General features: G+C 34.2%; 1 protein-coding gene across 8 annotated transcripts in view; it reads left to right on the forward strand.

Moving 5' to 3' along the window:
• The window catches only part of LOC6033267 (trissin receptor), a 116,988-nt gene that overhangs the window by 80,725 nt on the left and 15,779 nt on the right, over positions 1 to 20,484 (forward strand). For all 8 annotated transcript variants that reach the window (XM_038255894.1, XM_038255888.1, XM_038255891.1 and 5 more), the window contains 2 exons: positions 11,637 to 11,834; positions 12,009 to 12,170. In XM_038255894.1, coding sequence (XP_038111822.1) covers positions 11,637 to 11,834; positions 12,009 to 12,170 — 360 coding nt within the window. The remainder of the gene's footprint in view (positions 1 to 11,636; positions 11,835 to 12,008; positions 12,171 to 20,484) is intronic.

Genomic DNA, 20,484 nt, shown 5'->3' on the forward strand with positions numbered 1-20,484 from the left:
AATCCAATCCAATCCAATCCAATCCAATCCAATCCAAACCAATCCAATCCAATCCAATCCAATCCAATCCAATTCAATCCAATCCAATCCAATCCAATCCAATCCAATCCAATCCAATCCAATCCAATCCAATCCAATCCAATCCAATCCAATCCAATCCAATCCAATTCAATCCAATAAAATCCAATCCAATCCAATCCAATCCAATCCAATCCAATCCAATCCAATCCAATCCAATCCAAACCAATCCAATCCAATCCAATCCAATCCAATCCAATCCAATCCAATCCAATCCAATCCAATCCAATCCAATCCAATCCAATCCAATCCAATCCAATCCAATCCAATCCAATCCAATCCAATCCAATCCAATCCAATCCAATCCAATCCAATCCAATCCAATCCAATCCAATCCAATCCAATCCAATCCAATCCAATCCAATCCAATCCAATCCAATCCAATCCAATCCAATCCAATCCAATCCAATCCAATCCAATCCAATCCAATCCAATCCAATCCAATCCAATCCAATCCAATCCAATCCAATCCAATCCAATCCAATCCAATCCAATCCAATCCAATCCAATCCAATCTAAATCACATACCGTACCAAACGCTCCGATTTTTAGTTGCAATGTTGTTTTGTAGGTTGTGTGAATTGTAGCATTTTGTAAATCTTTTACAAATTTTACAATTTATCATATCATCCACCAACTCACACAGCAAAGTGCCCCGACCCCTCTTCGATTTGCGTGAAATTTTGTCCCAAAGGGTAACTTTCGTCCCTGATCACGAATCCGAGGTCCATTTTTTGATATTTTGTGACGGAGGGGCGGTACGACCCCTTTCATTTTGGAACGTGCGAAAAAAGAGGTGTTTTTCAATAATTTGCAGCCTTAAACGGTGATGAGATAGAAATTTGGTGTCAAAAGGACTTTGTGTAAAATTAGACGCTCGATATGATGGCAAACTCAGAATTCCGAAAAATTGATTTTTTTCATCGAAAAAAATATTTAAAAAATAAAAAAAACAATGCCATTTACCAAATTTTTGGAAAATGTCATTTAAAGGGAAATTTAATGTATTTTTTGCAATTCCGTCGTGAAACCACTTACTTTTCCTGTCATTCTTGAACGACGAAATAGCCTACTTTTCTGTACCAAAAATAACAGAACCGAATAGCAACACTTTTCAAAATAAATGCTGAAAAGTTGAACTTTTCAGCACTTGTTTCAAACACTTTTCAACATTTTTTTTTGATTCAAACGATTTATTGACAAAATACATGAAAATTTGACATAAAATTTCACTCAGTGTGTGTTTTTTGGAATTGCAAAAAATGTTGTATGGAACTCGTTGCAAAACTAGATTTTTTCAGCACTCTTCGTATTTATCCAACTCGGTGAACCTCGTTGGATAAATGTACGACTCGTGCTGAAAAAATCCTCTTTTTGCAACTTGTTGCATAAACTACTATTTCGAATCTACATTAACCCAGAAGGGTATTTTTTTCATTTAGTACCTTTTTTTCATTTTGAAAAAAATGTGTTTTTCCTGCTTTACTGGGTTATTTTAAGAGTATAATAATGTTCTACAAAGTTAAAAAGCAGACAATTTCAAAATTGTTGATGTAAAAACATGAGGGGTTTGCTTGTAACCATAAAGAATTATTGCGATTTTACGAAAAAAAGTTTTGAATTAGTTGAAAACGCAAAGAGAAACTATTTCAAAAAAAAATCGGGGCGGACCCCTTAAGTTGATAGCATTTTTTTTGTAATTAGTTGCTATAAAACTTTGTAAAATATTGTTACACTCTAAAAAATAACCCTGCAAAATTTAAAAAAACACAAGATTTTTAATTGAACATTTTTGCTCTAAACCAAAAAATGACCCTTCGGGGTTAATGTAGATTCGACAAAATGCCATGTTCCAACAAATTGTTTAATTGAGTAAAGAAAAATGGAAAAAAAATTTTTTGCGATGAAAAATAGCCTTGATTTTTTTTTTAAATTGTTGTTTGGAAAATATCGAAAATTTCTAAAATCATTTCAAGATGAAAACCAAATTTGCAATAAAAAATTGTCAAGCCCAAAATGTTTAAAAAAAATATGGTTGCCCTAATTCTATCCATTTTTGTTGGATTACGATATGTTTTTTGCCTAGCGTGCCCGTGTAAGCTCCATAATTTAAGCATAATGCAAAAAACCCTTCAACTGCGCACCGACTGTAGTTTTCGCTCTGCACACACACAAACTCACACAAAATCCTTTTAATTCAAAAAGGCGGTGGCACCAAAACGTAAAACTTTGCCCCCCCTCAAAACTTTTGGTTCATTTGCGTGCAACTGTACGATTGTCTTCTTAGCCGTGGGATGGCTTTGTGCAAAGAGCATAAATCTCTGCAACAGAGTCGCACTTGCACAGGATGTCAACTTTGCATGGAAGTTATGACCATTATAGAAGCTGCCGGCAGGTCTTTTGAATATGTTTGAGCAACGGATAACACTTTGTTCGATTGACTGTGCGAGGTTTATTAGCATGTTCGACGCACCAGCTGGGACGTATTAAACTTCAACGATGGACAGCACCCAGTTCGATTCGATTATGGGCGATGTCGCTGCTGGGAAACTTTCTCTCTTTGCGCAGCCACTTTTGCTGCGTTGGATTTAATCCTTTGTGCAAAGTGCATTCTGCACTTTGTGGAATTTTCCCGACGATAAACAGATTTTCTCTGCGGAAAATGGCCTTCAAGTTGTTAGGCGACAGTCGTTTCTCCTGCATGGAGAGGACTTGGCAGTCTATAAACGGAGTGCAAAAGTGGCCACCAACTCGCACTGGAGCTGGAGAAGTTTAGAGGAAATCTTAGGACCGTAGAAGCATCATCAAGACAAGGACTGCATAAGGTACACTTGGTGCACTTGGTTCGTAATGGTATGGAGAAACTTGTCGTTAGAGGGTTTCATTTCTGCGCATTACCTTTATTGTTTGAATTTCCTTTAGAGGAATTGTTAGTTATTTCACCTTTTCTAACTTAGTATTAATTTGAAAAGGCAGTGAATTACAATTGTTTACGCATTTTTTTTTATTTGAGGTATTCTGTGATTAAAATAATTTCTCTTTTTAATTGTGTCAAAACAGCGTAAAATTTTACATAAAAGTCCCTTTGACACCAAATTTCTATCTCATCACCGTTGCAGGCTGCAAATTATTGAAAAACACCTCTTTTTTCGCATGTTCAAAAATGAAAGGAGTCGTACTGCCCCTACGTCACGAGATATCAAAAAACCGAGCTCGGATTCGTGATCAGGGACAAAAGTTACCTCTTTTGACAAAGTTTCACGCAAATCGAAGAGGGGTCGGGGCAACTGCTGTGTGAGTTGGTGGAGGAGGAAATTTTTTGCTCACTTTAGTGTGAAATCGGATGAATACTTTTTAAGATAATTTGATTGAAAATGAATGCTTCATTCATCACACTTGATAGTGTTATTTTATTAATTTTCTGATTTGCAAGGTAAAATTATGTTTGGAAACTTCATGAAAATAGTTTGAAATAAACTGGATACCACAAACCGGGGTTGAATAGAAAGATTTTTAAGGTTATTGCACGGCGTGGCTGGAAAAAAATGTTATAAACCGAGATATCCCTTCGGAGATTTATGCGTAGAAAGTTATGTTTCACCGGCCTGAATCAGATAATTCTCTCACCTCTAGGATTAGTAAATCCGTTTTGACTGTTAAAAGTAAGGTATTCAACTTTTAAGCCAACCATATTTAAGCTGATTTTTAAGTGACAAACATGGTCCCAGAGGTTCAAGGTCAAACGAAGTTTGCATAAAATATGGATGTCTTTAAAATGGAATATATTTCGACAATCAAATCGAATTTATAAACCCTGAAAAGCATATAAAAGGTGAGAGATTTCTCTTCAAATAACTTATAAAACAATATTTTGCCAGATCAATCAATCCGTACCAAAAATCAAAATCATAAAATTTTGAAAAACGCAATTTTCACCGATAGAATATTTTCATATCTATAGATTTTGATTCAGGCCGGTAAAACACAACTTTTTACGTATAAAACCTCCGATGGGGTATGTTATAAAAATTGGAGGAATAATAGCTGAAAAATCGTTTGCAGCGATTTATCATTTAAGTTGTACTTTGTTTAAAAATAGTATTTGTGAAATTACAGTTGTCTCCAGCTAAAAAACCACTAACCCGAACAGGTTTTTTTGTGGCATGGAAATTTCAACGAAAAGCTTGCTTTTATGTGTTTTAGTTCTGTTGATTTCTGAATTTAAAAGCTTTTTTTGACAAAACTGTGAAAAACAACAACAAAAAAATAAAAGGTTAAAAAATCCCTGAAAAAAAAAACAAATCAACTAATATATGTTTTCTGTTTTATAGATTTAAATTGCGTAAATTCTTTTTTTTTCATTTGGACCGCAAGCTCATGTGAGCTTCAAATTTGGCCCGCCACTCAAAAACTTTGTGCACTCCTGATTTAATTTCTACTCCAACTACATTCGAAATATGCAGAAATAAATGTAAGACAGGCCGGGATTTGAACCCCGACCTACCACTTACGAGGCGTAAGCGTAACCACTGGGCTACGTGACTCAATCAATCAATGGTACCTAATGATTTTTAATGCGTAAAAAAACGAAACTATTGGCATTTTTGGATTTTTAATGCGTATAGTTTTTAAATAATATTACTGGCTATTTTGCCACTTAAAGTTCGATATTGAAGAAAAAAACATAGCATATTTTTTTTCTTTTTTATGAAATAGCGATCATGAGAGTTCATACCCGATTTTTTTTAAATCACTGGCTAAAAAGTAAAAAAAAAAATCAAAATTGTATGGAGACTTGTATAGGCAAACCAATGATGCAAAATAGGGTTACCAGGTCAAAATTAGGAAAATCTGGCAAAGTATCGATTAAAAATCTGGAAAAATGTGGCATACGAAAACCATACCGTTCTCAATAAGGCTCATAAGGAAGCCCACTGAATAGTTTTAACCAAATCAAAAAATACGAATACGTTTAAAGAGAATTGAATTTGAATCTTAAATAACCCTAGCATTTCTTCAATTATAATTATGAAAATTTATTTTGTTTAATGATCAACCATTTCTTGGTTAGGACATCAATACTTTTGAGTTTTTTTAAACACGTCACCCAGAATTTCATGAAACTCTTCTGAAAATTTCAGCTCATTTGAAGTTGAATGGTTTCACCCTTAACCTGAAGTTGAAAGGGGAGTTTGGGCAGTGTATTGAATGAATATCTTAGAGCTCATATCTAAGATAGTGGCTTACACAACGCATATAGTGCTCACATCATGCAAGCACTTTCGGTGGCGGAGACGGTGGTCGTCAGATTGTCGTAGACGTTCATCACAGAAAAGTTTTCCATCCTCATGACACAGTGCTGGAAACTATGTAAGGGACAAAGGATCCCTTTCCGGTGCAATTGACTTCCCCTGAAAAGCTGTTCACTTGTGGGAATCGTCAGTCGCAATCTTCCAAAAGTAAATGTCGGTCTGAATCGTGACTCCTGCTGAACGGGAACGAGAATTTGCTGAAATTCAATTTTCGACATCCGATTTAGTGCCTGGCAACTCAATTAAAAATTAATTTCCATTTTGAAACGTATTTCACGGGGAATCATTCCCGGTTAGCAAAAAGTTCCATGCGTTACGGTACGTTTCGAGCAAGGAATTACTCTCTTGGGTATTGCTGTAAAGTTTATTCTTTTTTTTTTTCATTTCATAAAGTTTATTCTTTCTCGAATACAGTTAAGTTTAAAATCTTAATTTTGTTTTTTTAAATTATAAAATCTTTAGTTGTTCATTTACTTTTAAGTTCTCGGTTTTGAGTCATATCAAACAGCAGCAATCAAACACACTGAGAACGTGTGCTCTTTCGCAGAATTTCCCGGCGGAAATTATCTGACGAGGAAAAAGTTCTAACTTTGTCTTGCCTGCCTGGTTGGAAGCACAAGGAAGGATAACATTGACTGTGCTGTAAAGTTAAATAGTTTGCTTGTGGAAATGTAGAGCGTGACAGTTTTCATTGTAGAACGCACCAAGTTGGTGAAACCATTAAAAGTTTGTCTGCCAGTGATAGTGAGTAGTTTTCCAGTTTTACTGGAAACGGTTTGAATGCTCGTGATGTTTGAGAAAGATCGAGGTTTTCAGTAATCTCAAGTTATTACCCATCAATTGGATTAACCTAAAGCTCATTTTACAACAACACTTAAATTATGTTTCTTCAAAATTATTATGCTCTGGTTTTGAATAGTGCAAACATAATTTTCAGCTCCCCGCAATGGGCACTCCATAAATTATAATTAAAGGGCGCACAATTCCACCCGTCGGTTGTTCAGGACATCTTCCATAAATTCATTGTTACACGGAGAAAAAAGATTTCCCAAAATCGTGAACAAGCGTTCATGAAAATGGGAACCACGAACAAAGTGTTCAAATTTCATGGTACGTTTTTCAAAATCGTACCATGGGATTTGAACACTTTGTTCGAGGTTCCCATTTTCATGAACGCTTGTTCACGATTTTGGGAACTCTTTTTTCTCCGTGTAGGAGAATGGGCAAAGACTAACATTTAAGTATGAGTCAGAACGACCAGAATTCACTAAATTTACAGACAGAATTTCAACTCCTGAGAGAAGCCGTCAATCCTTGTCTACCGTTAGTGGAGACCGAGCTCATCAAAATGGTAATTCTTTTGGACTGAATCTGATTACTTTTGTTGGGTCTCTTCTAATTTGATTATCTATTCTACTGAGGAAACAACTTTGTTTGGTGAATTCATGCAGAATCATTTTTTCATCTAGCAAAATATATTTTTAAAATCGGTCGAAATACGAAAAAAAAATCACGATACATTTTCCATTTTCCCAACTTGAGACACTAAATTTCGTTTTCTGAACCAACGAAGGCAGCGAAGGCTCAACGAAGGCAGCGAAAATTTTGCCTAATTAAATCTCAGCTTCCAAGAAGTAGTGGCCCAGGCCAAAATTATCCGATCCTCTAAAATCTTTAATAATTAGCCGCCTCTTCTTGGCGTTGGCTGCTGTGTGGTCCGCTGTCAAGGAGAACATAATCCTCCGGTGGGCCACTGGTGTCCTTTTTTTTTGAAGTGAAATGACCTACATCAGATGACATCACTTTGGCGGGCAGGATGTCGCCGCTGAGAGTGAAAGTGGGGTTGAAAGTGGGCAGGAAAAGCCGGAAGTGATTCTGGGAAAAGTAATTGAATTTTAGCTAGATTTACGGTAGTCAAGGCAGATATTGATTAGACTTTTGGGGATACTAAATCTCGGAATGTAGATTTGGTGAGATCATAAATTTTACATTCAATTTGTCGAACCTTAGCATAAAAACAATATTACTTTCAAAAGACACATGTGTGCTCACCACAAAAAATGCCATTTATTACTTCAGTTGAGAGCTTAAGATGTTTAAACTGAACGTTTTGGAGCCGCTATTCATCTAACTGTTGAATAACTGTTGTTCATTTTTGAAATACCATAGAAATTCGAGTTTTTCTGCAATTTAAAAAAAAATGCAATTTCATTACATGATCTAAATTTACTAAAAGTTAATGAGCAGTTCTCTACGAAATCGGTCTATTATATTATTTTTAAATTTTTGTATTTTTTAATCCGGCTCAACTTCTTTGGTGCCTCCGGTATGCCCAAAGAAGCCATTTTGCATCATTAGTTAGTCCATATAATTTTCCATACAAAAATGATATATGAAAATTCAAAAATCTGTATCTTTGGAAGGAATTTTTGATTGAATTGGTGTTTTTGGCAAAGTTGTAGAAATGGATAAGGACTACACTGAAAAAAATAATACACGGTAAAAAAATTGGTGATTTTTAATTTCACTTTTTGTGACTTAAACTTGATTTGCAAAAAAAGTTACCTAAAAATGGCACTATATCAAAATTTCACTTATTACTTTTTGATTGCAAATTTGATTTTACATCGAAAAATGAAGTAATAAAAAATGGCGACCAATATTTTGATTTTTTGAAAAAAATTCAGTATTCATTCAAAAATTCATAACTCGTTCAAATATTTTTGCACTACCTGGAAATTTCTGAAAAGTTGTCACACGATGCTCCCTAAAACAAATCAATAAATAAAAAAATAGTGTTATTTGCAAATCAAGTTTTAGTGACAAAAAAAATAATTAAAAATTACAATTTTTTTACCGTGTATCATTTTTTCCAGCGTACTCCCTATCCATACCTACAACATTGTCGAGGACACCAAATCGATCAAAAAATACCTTCAAAAGATACAGATTTTTGAATATTCATACATCGTTTTTGTATGGACAGCTGAAGGCACCAAAAAAGTTTCAGTCGAATTAAAAAATACAAAAATTAAAATTCTAAAAAAAATACCGATTTCGTAGAGAATTGCTCTACTATAAAAAAAAACATAAAATAAACATGAAAAATGCAAATAAACCACAAAAAAACAAGAAAAATCAAAAAAAAGTAAAGTTTTTGTACAACAAAAGCTGTTCAAATGATTAGGAGGTCGAAATTTTCGATAAAAATTTGGGCAGTAGAGGGTTAAGAGGAGAAGATTCTAACTATTGATATAAATGAGCATTTAAGATGTCATAACTTACAATGCACTATGGGCCATCTCCATACAAACAGGCGGCCAAATTATTTTTTTGCTTTTTAAATGTTTTTTCATACAAATTTGGGTAATTATATGGTATTCAAATGATATACGTCGATTTTTATGAGTTTTCATGTTTTTCAATAGTTGAATGTTTATAATAAATAGTCTTTTCATACATTTGCAAGTGCAACAGAATTGCGTATATATTGTATTGCAAGTTTATATTATTAAATTATGGATAAGCTAATACATCCCACTTTAAGGACACAACCCCTCCCTCATCTGTCTTTCACCACCCCCCCCCCCTCATCTCCTCCCCTCCTCCCCAACAAAATTTTGTTAAGCGTAATAAATTCATTTTAAGTCAAATATTTATTATTTACTGCTGTGTGTTTCTTTTTGTGAGTCCATGCCATATAACTTGAGACCCCCCCCCCATCCTTACAGGCATAATTTTCGAAAATTTTAATTGTTAAATAAAATAACAGAAAATTGATTTCATTCAAAATATTAATTATGAAGTAAAACGATAAAATACAAACCATATTCTTACTAATCCTAATGTTCTTGTTCATGAAAATTCATATGATTATAGAGTTTCTGATAGCTTCAGGATATGTTAAAGGTACTTTTTATGATGTTTTGTACTAACCAACATAGAACTTAAATGTGGATCAGTTTCATGGATTGATCGCAGAAATTCATCATCATCATCTAACTCAATATTTTGCTGAATACTTTTTTTGGTATCAAACTGAGATTCTCCAGTTTCGCTTGAGAAATTTCGGTACGAATACCTCATTTTGACTAAGGCACTCAATTTTAAATGTAGGTAACAGAAAATTCCAATAAAATAATTTCGAACTTCTTGAAACCAGGTATTGATTTTTGAAGCGACGATGCCCACGAAGTAGGTAGCAAAGCAAGTGAAATAAACGGGCGCATATGTAGATTGCAGCAAATTTTGATAAAACGTAAATGTTCAAAATGGCATATCTCCGAAAACGCAAAAAATCGCAGGCTGGAAATTTCAGCAATGTTAGATTATGATCCAATCTTTCAAGTGATCTTAGTTTCATGTTTAGCATCGGTTAGCAAAAAAGTACTCGATTAACAAACACAAAAAAATAAGTTTTGTCAAAAACATGCTTCAGTTATTCAATGAAAACTTCAGTTTTTGGTTTGGAAACAACATTTTATCTATTAATAGTTTCAAAGCTTATCTCATTACCTTTCCAACGATGTATAATTGTCCTAATAAAATATTTAAAATGGCTGAGCTATGTTAAAATTAAACAATCAGCCTTTTTTACGAAAAACGCTAGATTTTTACTCCATTTTTTGACTTTCAGCTTGCGTATCTCCGTAATGAACAAACTAAGAGCTTTGAAAATTTGGATTTTTCTTAGTTAGAATGTTTACTTTTGAGAAAAAAATACCAAAAAATATTTGGAGAAGGTGACTTTTTTGAAACTTGGCCACCCAATGTACCATAGTGCAATGTACTATCAAATTATGTAAAAAAAAAAACTTACTTTAAAGGTTGAAGAATGCTCAAACACAAAAAAAATGTGTTAAGTATACCGTAATAAGGCCGTTGCAAATATTTTTCAAAGTATATGTCGCCACCCTCTTCAATTTTAATCGTAGAAGGGGTCTAATCTTCTGAAAACAGTTTTCATGCATGTTTGATATCGATGAAAAATATTTGGAATTTTTCTTTTTCAGTAGTTACATATTATGAAACATTTTTTTTTTTTTGAAAAACATCTGAGCAGGTGTAGAAAGCACTTAAAAACATTTTTATCATTGAAATTGTAATAACATTTCTAGTAATTTTAACTTTATTTTTTTATTTTTTGGCCAGATGCTAGTTTTATATGTACAAACAATCCCTGAAAATTACAGGCCGATTGGTGAGGTCCCAAGTAACATTTTTTTCGAGGAGTTCTACAAGAGCTCTTCAAGATAGCTACAGCATAGCAGTTTGTACCGTGGTAGGATAAAACTTTCTTCAAGTACTCTTCCAAACTCCTGAAGAAGTTTTGAAGAGAATTTTATCCTACCGCGGTCCAAACTGCTATGCTGAAGCTATCTTGAAGAGCTCTTGTAGATCTCCTGGAAAAAATGTTACTTGGGGTAGTTGCGAGATAAATATGCTTTGCTCGTGGACTCGCTCCTAATAAAATGGACTGCATTTTCCATTTATTTAACTAAAGTGTAAATAAAATTATCAAATTGGTAACATCTCAAACTCACCAAAATCAATGAAGCTACAACGCTCATTATGACAAGATAAGCAAAGCTTAATCCAAACCAACAAATATAAACAAAAATCGTGCTATGAATTGCAGAGATTAATTTAAAATAATGCTTTTCGTCTAAAAGACAGATAGTGTGGTAATATAATTGGGATCAAAAACATTTGCCATCCTGTTTGTCTCAACCTAAACCAGAAGAAATAAAAACAATCTCCATCATTTTAACAGTCCTTTAATCTGACAAAAACTCTTATGAAATCACCGAGTAGAATTATTTACAAAAATATTGGAAGACAAAAAATGCTAGCGTCAACATCAAAATGTGCACGGACAGATGATGCTTCCATAATTTATAAAAAAAAATCTAATGTTTCCAAACAACAGGATATTGTCATTGCATCCGTTTGTTCGTCCACAACAATATTGATCGAACCTTCGATGGGAAAACTTTTCAGCAATTGTCGGTATTTTATTTACCCTCCGTCGCTAAAAAAAAACAATTTGACGGGGGTGGGGGAACATCAGGAAAGAGGTAAAATTTTGCCATCTCGACATGTTTGTCTACGTTCGGTTATCTCTGCACAAAAAACTGGTGCAGAGCGTACCGGTTGCCGGAAGTGCCGCTGCACACTACCCTCTGCTTAGAAGTTGTATCCATTTCACTCAGGCTCAATTTCTCCTGCTCCTTCTCCCTTTCACAGCTGGTCATCGTGGCCGTCTGGATCACGTCGGCCGTCTACTCGGTGCCAAAGTTTATCTTCGTCCGGACGATTACGAACAACCTCGGCGACGACCAGCTCGAGACCATCTGCATCGTGAACCGGAAGGCGTTCAACTCGGAGCTGTTCGACATCATCAACTTTGCCTTACTGTACCTGCTGCCGCTGCTGGTCATGACCGTAAGTTGGCGACGGTGGCTTTTTGAGGAACGGTCGTGTTTCAGCGAAAAGTTGTTTCACCGAAACTCTATATGTTTTTGTTCAAAACCAAAGACCAAGTTAAAAGACTATTTTCGTTGAAACTACTTTCTACGTAAAATCCCAAATTGACATGTTTGCCTGGTCTCGTTGCAGATTCTGTACAGCCGGATAGCGATCGCACTGTGGAAGAGCTCGCGGGGGTTGGAGCGCCACATTGCGCTCCAGAACACGACCTCGTCCAGCTACTCGAACAACTTCCACCGGAAGCCGAGCAGCAAGTACGAGAAGCGCGCCGTCGGCGTCACGGAGAGTCAGGTGAGGAACTGTAGGGTGGAAAGATGAGTGCGGGAAGGGATAACAGGTACAAGTTAAAAGTTTTGCTAATCGATAGTTAAGGAGATAACCTGATAAATGGAACGATTTGAGCTTATTTTTAGCAGACGTTGGCTTTTTAGATAGAGGACATTGTTTCCAGTTCATGAGGAAGAAAATCAATTCGATTAGCAATAACAATCTATTTTAATTTATCACAAATGGGAAAACTACTAAGAAAATGTAGATTCATTTTGTCAGTTAAGTTGATTCTGAATGCCACCTATAAATTAGAAAAAAATCTTTTCAATTTGAATATTTACTAATATTTTCACGAAATACCGTATCTTTTAAAGAAAATACTCAAAATTTCATAATTTTCAATAGGGAAGCAGTTCTTTACAAAATTAGTCTTTTTTTATTAATTTTATTTTTTGTCCGGCTGAAACTTTTTTGGTGCCTTCGGTATGCCCAAAGAAGCCATTTTGCATGATTAGTTTGTCCATAGGATTTTTTATACAAATTTGGCAACTGTCCATACAAAAATGATGTATAAAAACTAACTTAATCCACCTATGTGGTTGGAGCCTTCCTCACTCATTACCAACAATGGCTGATTTGATGGGGTTGTACACAAATTTCATCTATTTTTTAGATTCGGATTAAGAAAGTACATAAATATCACTTAAATGGCCATATCTCGAGACAGGGTTGCCAGATCTTTAATGTTTTGGACTCGTTGGAAAGGTTTTTTGACAACCTATCCAACGATGGGTCGGATGGTGGATCCGGACATAGTTTACATACATTTAAATGAGACCCGGCTACAAAAAAGTACATAAACATCACTTAAGTGACCATATCTCGAGACAGGGTAGCCAGATCTTCAATGTTTTGGACTCGTTAGAAAGGTCTTTTGATAACCTAACCAACGATGGGTCGGATGGTGGATCCGGACATAGTTTACATACATTTAAGTGAGATCCGGCTTCAAAAAAGTACATAAATATCACTTAAATGGCCATATCTCGAGACAGGGTTGCCAGATCTTCAATGTTTTGGACTCGTTGGAAAGGTCTTTTGATAACCTAACCAACGATGGGTCGGATGGTGGATCCGGACATAGTTTACATACATTTAAGTGAGATCCGGCTTCCAAAAAGTGCATAAATATCACTTAAGTGGACATATCTCGAGACAGGGCTGCCAGATCTTCAATGTTTTGGACTCGTTAGAAAGGTCTTTTGATAACCTAACCAGCGATGGGTCGGATAATGGATCCGGACATAGTTTACATACATTTAAGTGAGATCCGGCTTCGAAAAAGTACATCAATATCACTTAATTGGCCATATCTCGAGACAGGGTTGCCAGATCTTCAATGTTTTGGATTCGTTGGAAAGATCTTTTGATAACCTATCCAACGATGGGTCAGATGGTGGATCCGGACATAGTTTACATACATTTAAGTGAGATCCGGCTTCCAAAAAGTGCATAAATATCACTTAAGTGGACATATATCGAAACAGGGTTGCCAGATCTTCAATGTTTTGGACTCGTTGGAAAGGTCTTTTGATAACCTATCCAAAGATGGGTCGGATGGTGGATTCGGACATAGTTTACATACATTTAAGTGAGATCCGGCTTCCAAAAAGTGCATAAATATCACTTAAGTGGACATATCTCGAGACAGGGTTGCCAGATCTTCAATGTTTTAGACTGGTTGGAAAGGTTTTTTGATAACCTAACCAACGATGGGTCGGATGGTGGATCCGAACATAGTTTACATACATTTAAATGAGACCCGGCTACAAAAAAGAACATAAACATCACTTAAGTGACCATATCTCGAGACAGGGTTGCCAGATCTTCAATGTTTTGGACTCGTTGTAAAGGTCTTTTGATAACCTAACCAACGATGGGTCGGATGGTGGATCCGGACATAGTTTACATACATTTAAATGAGACCCGGCTACAAAAAGTACATAAATATCACTTAAGTGGACATATCTCGAGACAGGGTTGCCAGATCTTCAATGTTTTGGACTCGTTGGAAAGGTCTTTTGATAACCTATCCAACGATGGGTCGGATGGTGGATCCGGACATAGTTTACATACATTTAAGTGAGATCCAGATATATGTGAAAACACATTTTTATACATAACTTTTGAACTACTTATCGAAACTTCAATCTTTATAAAACTCGATCTATGGGACCCTTAACCAAGTCGAATGCAACAGGTTCGGGTCAAATCGGTTCAGCCAGTGCCGAGAAACATGAGCTAGTTTGTTGGTCACATACATACATACACACACACATACACACACACATACACACACACATACACACACACATACACACAGACATTTGTTCAGTTTTCGATTCTGAGTCGATATGTATACATGAAGGTGGATCTACGACGTTTTTATACAAAGTTCATTTTTAGAGCAGGATTTTAGCCTTACCTCAGTGAGGAAGGCAAAATTAGAAAAATCTGTATCTTTTGAAGAAATTTTTTGATTGATTTGGTGTCTTTGGCAAATTTGTAGGTATGGATAATTACTACACTGAAAAAGATGATACACGGTAAACAAAATCTGGTGATTTTTAATTTTACTTTTTGACACTAAAACTTGATTTGCAAAAAACACATTTTTTTTTATTTACTGATATGTTATAGGGGACATGGAGTGCCAACTTTTCAGAAATTTTAAGAATGGGCAAAAAATCTTTGACTGAGTTATGAATTTTTGAAACAGTACCGATTTTTTCAAAAATTTGAAATATTATTGTCAACTTCATTTTTCGATATAAAATCGAATAAAAAAATAGTTAAGTGAAACATTTCAAAAGGGCCAAACATGCAATATTACGCACTTTTGAAGTTTAGTCTCGATTTAAAATAAAAATATGATATTGTTTTCGAATAGATCGGAAAATTTTACGAATGTTTTAAATTTTAACATTGTAAATCATTGGGTTGTTTGGGTGAGACTTAGAAAACATCAATTTTCCTGTTTTAAAACTTTGCATGGCAATATCTCAGTAACTTAGGGTCGTTTCAACAAATTTCAAAAGCTAAATAAAGAGAATTTTCTCAGCTTTTCAAAAAAAGTTTTTTTTTACAAAATGGCTACAACTATCGGTGCATTTTATCAAAATTTCACACAAGTACTTCGTGATATCAAATTCGATTTAAATCGAAAAATCAAGTTGTAAAATTTTTGCGAACAGCATTTCGATAAAACATATCAGAAAATGAAAAAATAGTGTTTTCGGTAAAAGCAAGGTTTAGTGACAAAAAGTTAAATAAAAAACCACCAAAAAAATTTACCGTGCATCAATTATTTCTGTGAAGTCCGTATCCATACCTACAATTTTGCCGAAGACATCAAATCGATCAAAAAATTTCTTCAAATGATACAAATTTTAAATTTTCCTATATATTTTTTTATGGACATCTGTCAAATTTGTATGGAAAATTATATGGACAAACTAATGATGCAAAATGGCTGCTTTGGGCATACCGAAGGCACCAAAAAAGATTCAGCCGGATTAAAAGAACACAAAAAATAAAATTAATAAAAAAAATACCAATTTCGTAGAGAACTGCTCATATAATTCTGTCCGCATAATCTGAATCAGCCCTCTGAAGTGCATAAAGTCACAAAATATTGTTTGGTCATATTTTAGGGGTTTTATTGCATTTTGTGATAATTTTACACTTTTCACCTGGAACCTTTTCAAAATAAAGATATTTTGAGAAATTTTCGAAAAAATAATGCTTGCGTTTAGTGATATTTATGCCACTTCTTTTCAAATCAAATGTTGGTTGGTAAAAAATATTAAAATTTTATTTTCAATCTGAATTTTTAAATATTTGAATGAAAAAAAAAACATATAAAAACACAATTACATTTTGAAATATAAAAAAAATATTATTTTGCGATTTTTTCTGTTTTTTTTAGTGTAGGAACTGTGCATTAAATTTTACTAATATTCAAAATACTGTCAATACAGTCCTAACACACTAAGAATGATCATCACCGTTGGAAAATGTAATTCAAATTGTTTAAGTTTGATAAAACTTCTGTTACAATTGATCTTTTAAGTTTTTTTGTAAAAAAATCTGCTCTGCCTTGATGTTCCGAACTGATTTTCAAGGGTGAGTTTGACCTAGACTTTGAATAATATATTCAACGGCTTAAATTACGAAAAAAAAATCTTTTTGAATGGAAATATGATATTTCTTAAAATAACATTAAACAACACACAGTCTTCTTGTTGAAAAAATCTTTTAATAAAATCTCAAATTTGACCCAACAGCCATTCACACGTTGAAATTTTGTCTGTTTGCCAAAAATTTGGACCTGGGCAATAATTTAACTTGCCTTTTTGTATCTGATATCTACAGTTAAAATGCACTTCCTTTCTATTAATTCATACTAATTCAAATAACTTTCATGAAATGTGGCTTTATTTTAATTTCAATTTGATGCAATTTAACAAACAAAAACTAACTAAATCCACCTATGTGGTTGATGCCTTCCTCACTTTTTACCAACAATGGGTAATATGAGTGGTTTGGACACATATTTCAGCTATTTTTTTTAGGTCCAGAAAAATAAGTACACAGATATAACTTAAGTTGTCATAACTCGAGACAGGGTTGCCAGAATTTCAATTATGTAGACTCGTTCGAAAGATCTCTTGATTACCTAACCAACGATGGGTCGGATGTTGGTGCCGAACATCGTTTACATACATTTAAGTAAGATCCAAAGGCTTCAAAAAAGTACATATATATCACTTAAGTGGTCATAACTCGAGACAGGGTTGCCAGATCTTCAATGTTGTGGACTCGTTGGAAAGGTCTCTTGATTATCTAACCAATGATGGGCCGGATGATGGATCCGGACATCGTTTACATGCATTTAAGTGAGATCCGGCTTCAAAAAAGTACATAAATATCACTAGGGCCAGTGATTTTTCGCGATTTCACGGAAGCCGCGTAATTCGTGAAATTTACCCTTGGCCGTGAAATCTGGTCAATACCGGGAAATGCCGCGGAATTCGAAAAATCACTTGAAAAATTGCTCCTCAGTATTGATTTATAAATTGAAACCAGTTACTAAAATAAATTTAAAAAAAAATTCATGGTCAATTAAGATCTTAAATTTTAAAGATATTGATCACTAAATATTTCTATCGAAATGCTGATTTTTACATATAAATATACAGCGAAATGACCTTTGATTGCAACATGTCATGGATGGAACACAATAAGAAATTCAATGAAATAAATCGCAAAACAATTTTAACTATTTTATTTTTCAATTTTTGTTAATTTAGTAAAATATCGATAAAAAAAGTTGCATTGTAAAACGTGAGGAAAATTCAAAATGTTTTGAATAGTAGTTTTAGTAAAAATTAAATCTTTTATTCAATTTAAACAATAATACACATTCATAAAAATTTCATTTTAAAAGTAATTTTAATTGTTTCATTTTTTTTTGTTATTATTATTAATACCAAATCCTGCAGAAACTGTCATAAATGGAGCTTTGCCAAAACCAATTCGAAATAATCAAATATTCTAATTCTACTTTTGGTTCATTAAGAATGGTTTTCGGTTGGAGAGACTTTATTAAACTATTTTGATATTGAATTTTTAAAGTCATTCAGATGTACAACTGGATAAAATTAGACTCATACAAAAATTGCAATGAATATTTTGTGCCACGGAGTAATATTTTGTTTTTTGAACTATTGATAATCCTCAAAGTAATTTTTCTTTACACAATAATACTAGAATTACATATTTTTGCATTTATTTCAAGCAGATTTTCGAGTACCGTGAAATTGCCGTGAAATTCCAATGTTTTGTAAATGGCATGCCGCGAAATTTAAATTTTTGTGCCGTGAAAAATCACTAGCCCTAAATATCACTTAAGTGGTCATAACTCAAGACAGGGTTGCCAGATCTTTGATGTTATGGACTCGTTGGAAAGGTCTCTTGATTACCTAACCAACGATGGGTCGGATAATGGTTCCGGACATCGTTTACATACATTTAAGTGAGATCCGGCTTCAAAAAAGCACATAAATATCATTTAAGTGGTCATAACTCTAGATAGGATTGCCAGATCTTCAATTATGTGGACTCGTTCGAAAGGTCTCTTGATTATCTAACCAATGATGTGTCGGATGATGGATCCGGACATCGTTTACATGCATTTAAGTGAGATCCGGCTTCAAAAAAGTACATTAATATCACTTAAGTGGTCATAACTCGCGACAGGGTTGCCAGATTTTCAATTATGTGGACTCGTTGGAAAGGTCTATAGATTACCTATCTAATGATCGGTCGGATGATGGATCTGGACATCGTTTACATGCATTTAAGTGAGATCCGGCTTCAAAAAAGTACATAAATATCTCTTAAGTGGTCATAACTCGAGACAGGGTTGCCAGATCTTCGATGTTGTGGGCTCGTTGGAAAGGTCTCTTGATTACCTAACCAACGATGGGTCGGATGATGGATCCGGACATCGTTTACATGCATATAATTGAGATCCGGATATATGTGAAAACACATTTTTATACATAACTTTTGAACTACTTATCGAAACTTCAAACAATTCAATAGCGATGTATGGGACTCTAAACCAAGTCGAATGCTACTGGTTCGATCAAAATCGGGTCAGCCAGTGCTGAGAAAACTTGGCAAGATTTTTGAACACATACATACATACACACACACACATACACACACACAGACATTTGTTCAGTTTTCGATTCTGAGTCGATATGTATATATGAAGGTGGGTCTTCGAGCTTTTAATAAAAAGTTCATTTTTAGAGCAGGATTATGGCCTTACCTCAGTGAGGAAAGCAAAACGATACATAACCCACCTTTAGGTGGTTGGTGCCTTCCTCACATTCATAAAGTCAATACATCCAGTAAAAATATCAACATTCCCTTAACATGTTTAACAAATCAATTTTATTACTGATTTCTTTTGATAGGGTTCGCAGACCTTCAATTTTTCTGGCTCATAGGCAAGGTCTAATTAAAAAAAGCTATCCAACGAAAGTTCACATGGAAGATTCAGACAATATTTTTATCACAATATCTCAGAGCCGGCCTCCAAAAAGTATATACATAACACTTAAGTGCTAATAACTTTTGATAGGCTTGTCAAATCCTTGATTTTTTAGGCTCATTTGAAAGGTCTTTTGATTATCTAACTAAAGATGGGTCGCATGTTGGACCCGGACATAATTTTTACTGAAATATCTGAGATCCGGCCTCCAAAAAGTGTATAAATAACACTTAAGTGCTAATAACTTTTGATAGGTTTGTCAGATCTTCAATGTTTTGGGCTCATTGGAAAGGTATTTTTAATACCTTTCTGAAAATGTATAACATGATAGGGTTTCTTGCAAAAACCACCCTTTTTACAATCTTCCGGACATACGCCAAAATCGTTTTTTTAGCATAACTTTTGAAGTACATAACTAAACTTGCTGATTTTAAATAGAGACCTATGGGACCCCAAGACGGATCAAATGAGACTGAGTCGATATGTATACGTGAAGGTGGGTCTACGAGGTTGAATTAAGAAGTTCATTTTTCGAGTGATTTTATAGCCTTTCCTCAGTAAGGTGAGGAAGGCAAAAAATGTTCAGCCCAAAGAGATCAAAATGATAAATACAATACAAGTCATAGCTAGGGCTAGTGATTTTTCACGGCACAGAAATTAAAATTTCGCGGCATGCCATTTACAAAACATTGGAATTTCACGGCAATTTCACGGTACTCGAAAATCTGCTTGAAATAAATGCAAAAATATGTAATTCTAGTATTATTGTGTAGAGAAAAATTACTTTGAAAATTATCAATAGTTCAAAAAACAAAATATTACTCCGTGGCACAAAATATTCATTGCAATTTTTGTATGAGTCTAATTTTGTCCAGTTGTACATCTGAATGACTTTAAAAATTCAATATCAAAATAGTATCATAAAGTCTCTCCAACCGAAAACCATTCTTAATGCACCAAAAGTAGAATTAGAATATTTGATTATTTCGAATTGGTTTTGGCAAAGCTCCATTTATGACAGTTTCTGCAGGATTTGGTATTAATAATAATAACAAAAAAATGAAACAATTGAAACTACTTTTAAATTGAAATTTTCATTAATGTGTATTATTATTCAAATTGAATAAAATACTTAATTTTTACTTAAAATATTTATTTTGAAATTTCCTCACGTTTTACAATGCAACTTTTTCATCGATATTTTACTAA

Source organism: Culex quinquefasciatus, chromosome 2 (genome assembly GCF_015732765.1).
Source record: "Culex quinquefasciatus strain JHB chromosome 2, VPISU_Cqui_1.0_pri_paternal, whole genome shotgun sequence".
In the NCBI taxonomy this organism is placed as follows: Eukaryota; Metazoa; Arthropoda; class Insecta; order Diptera; family Culicidae; genus Culex; species Culex quinquefasciatus.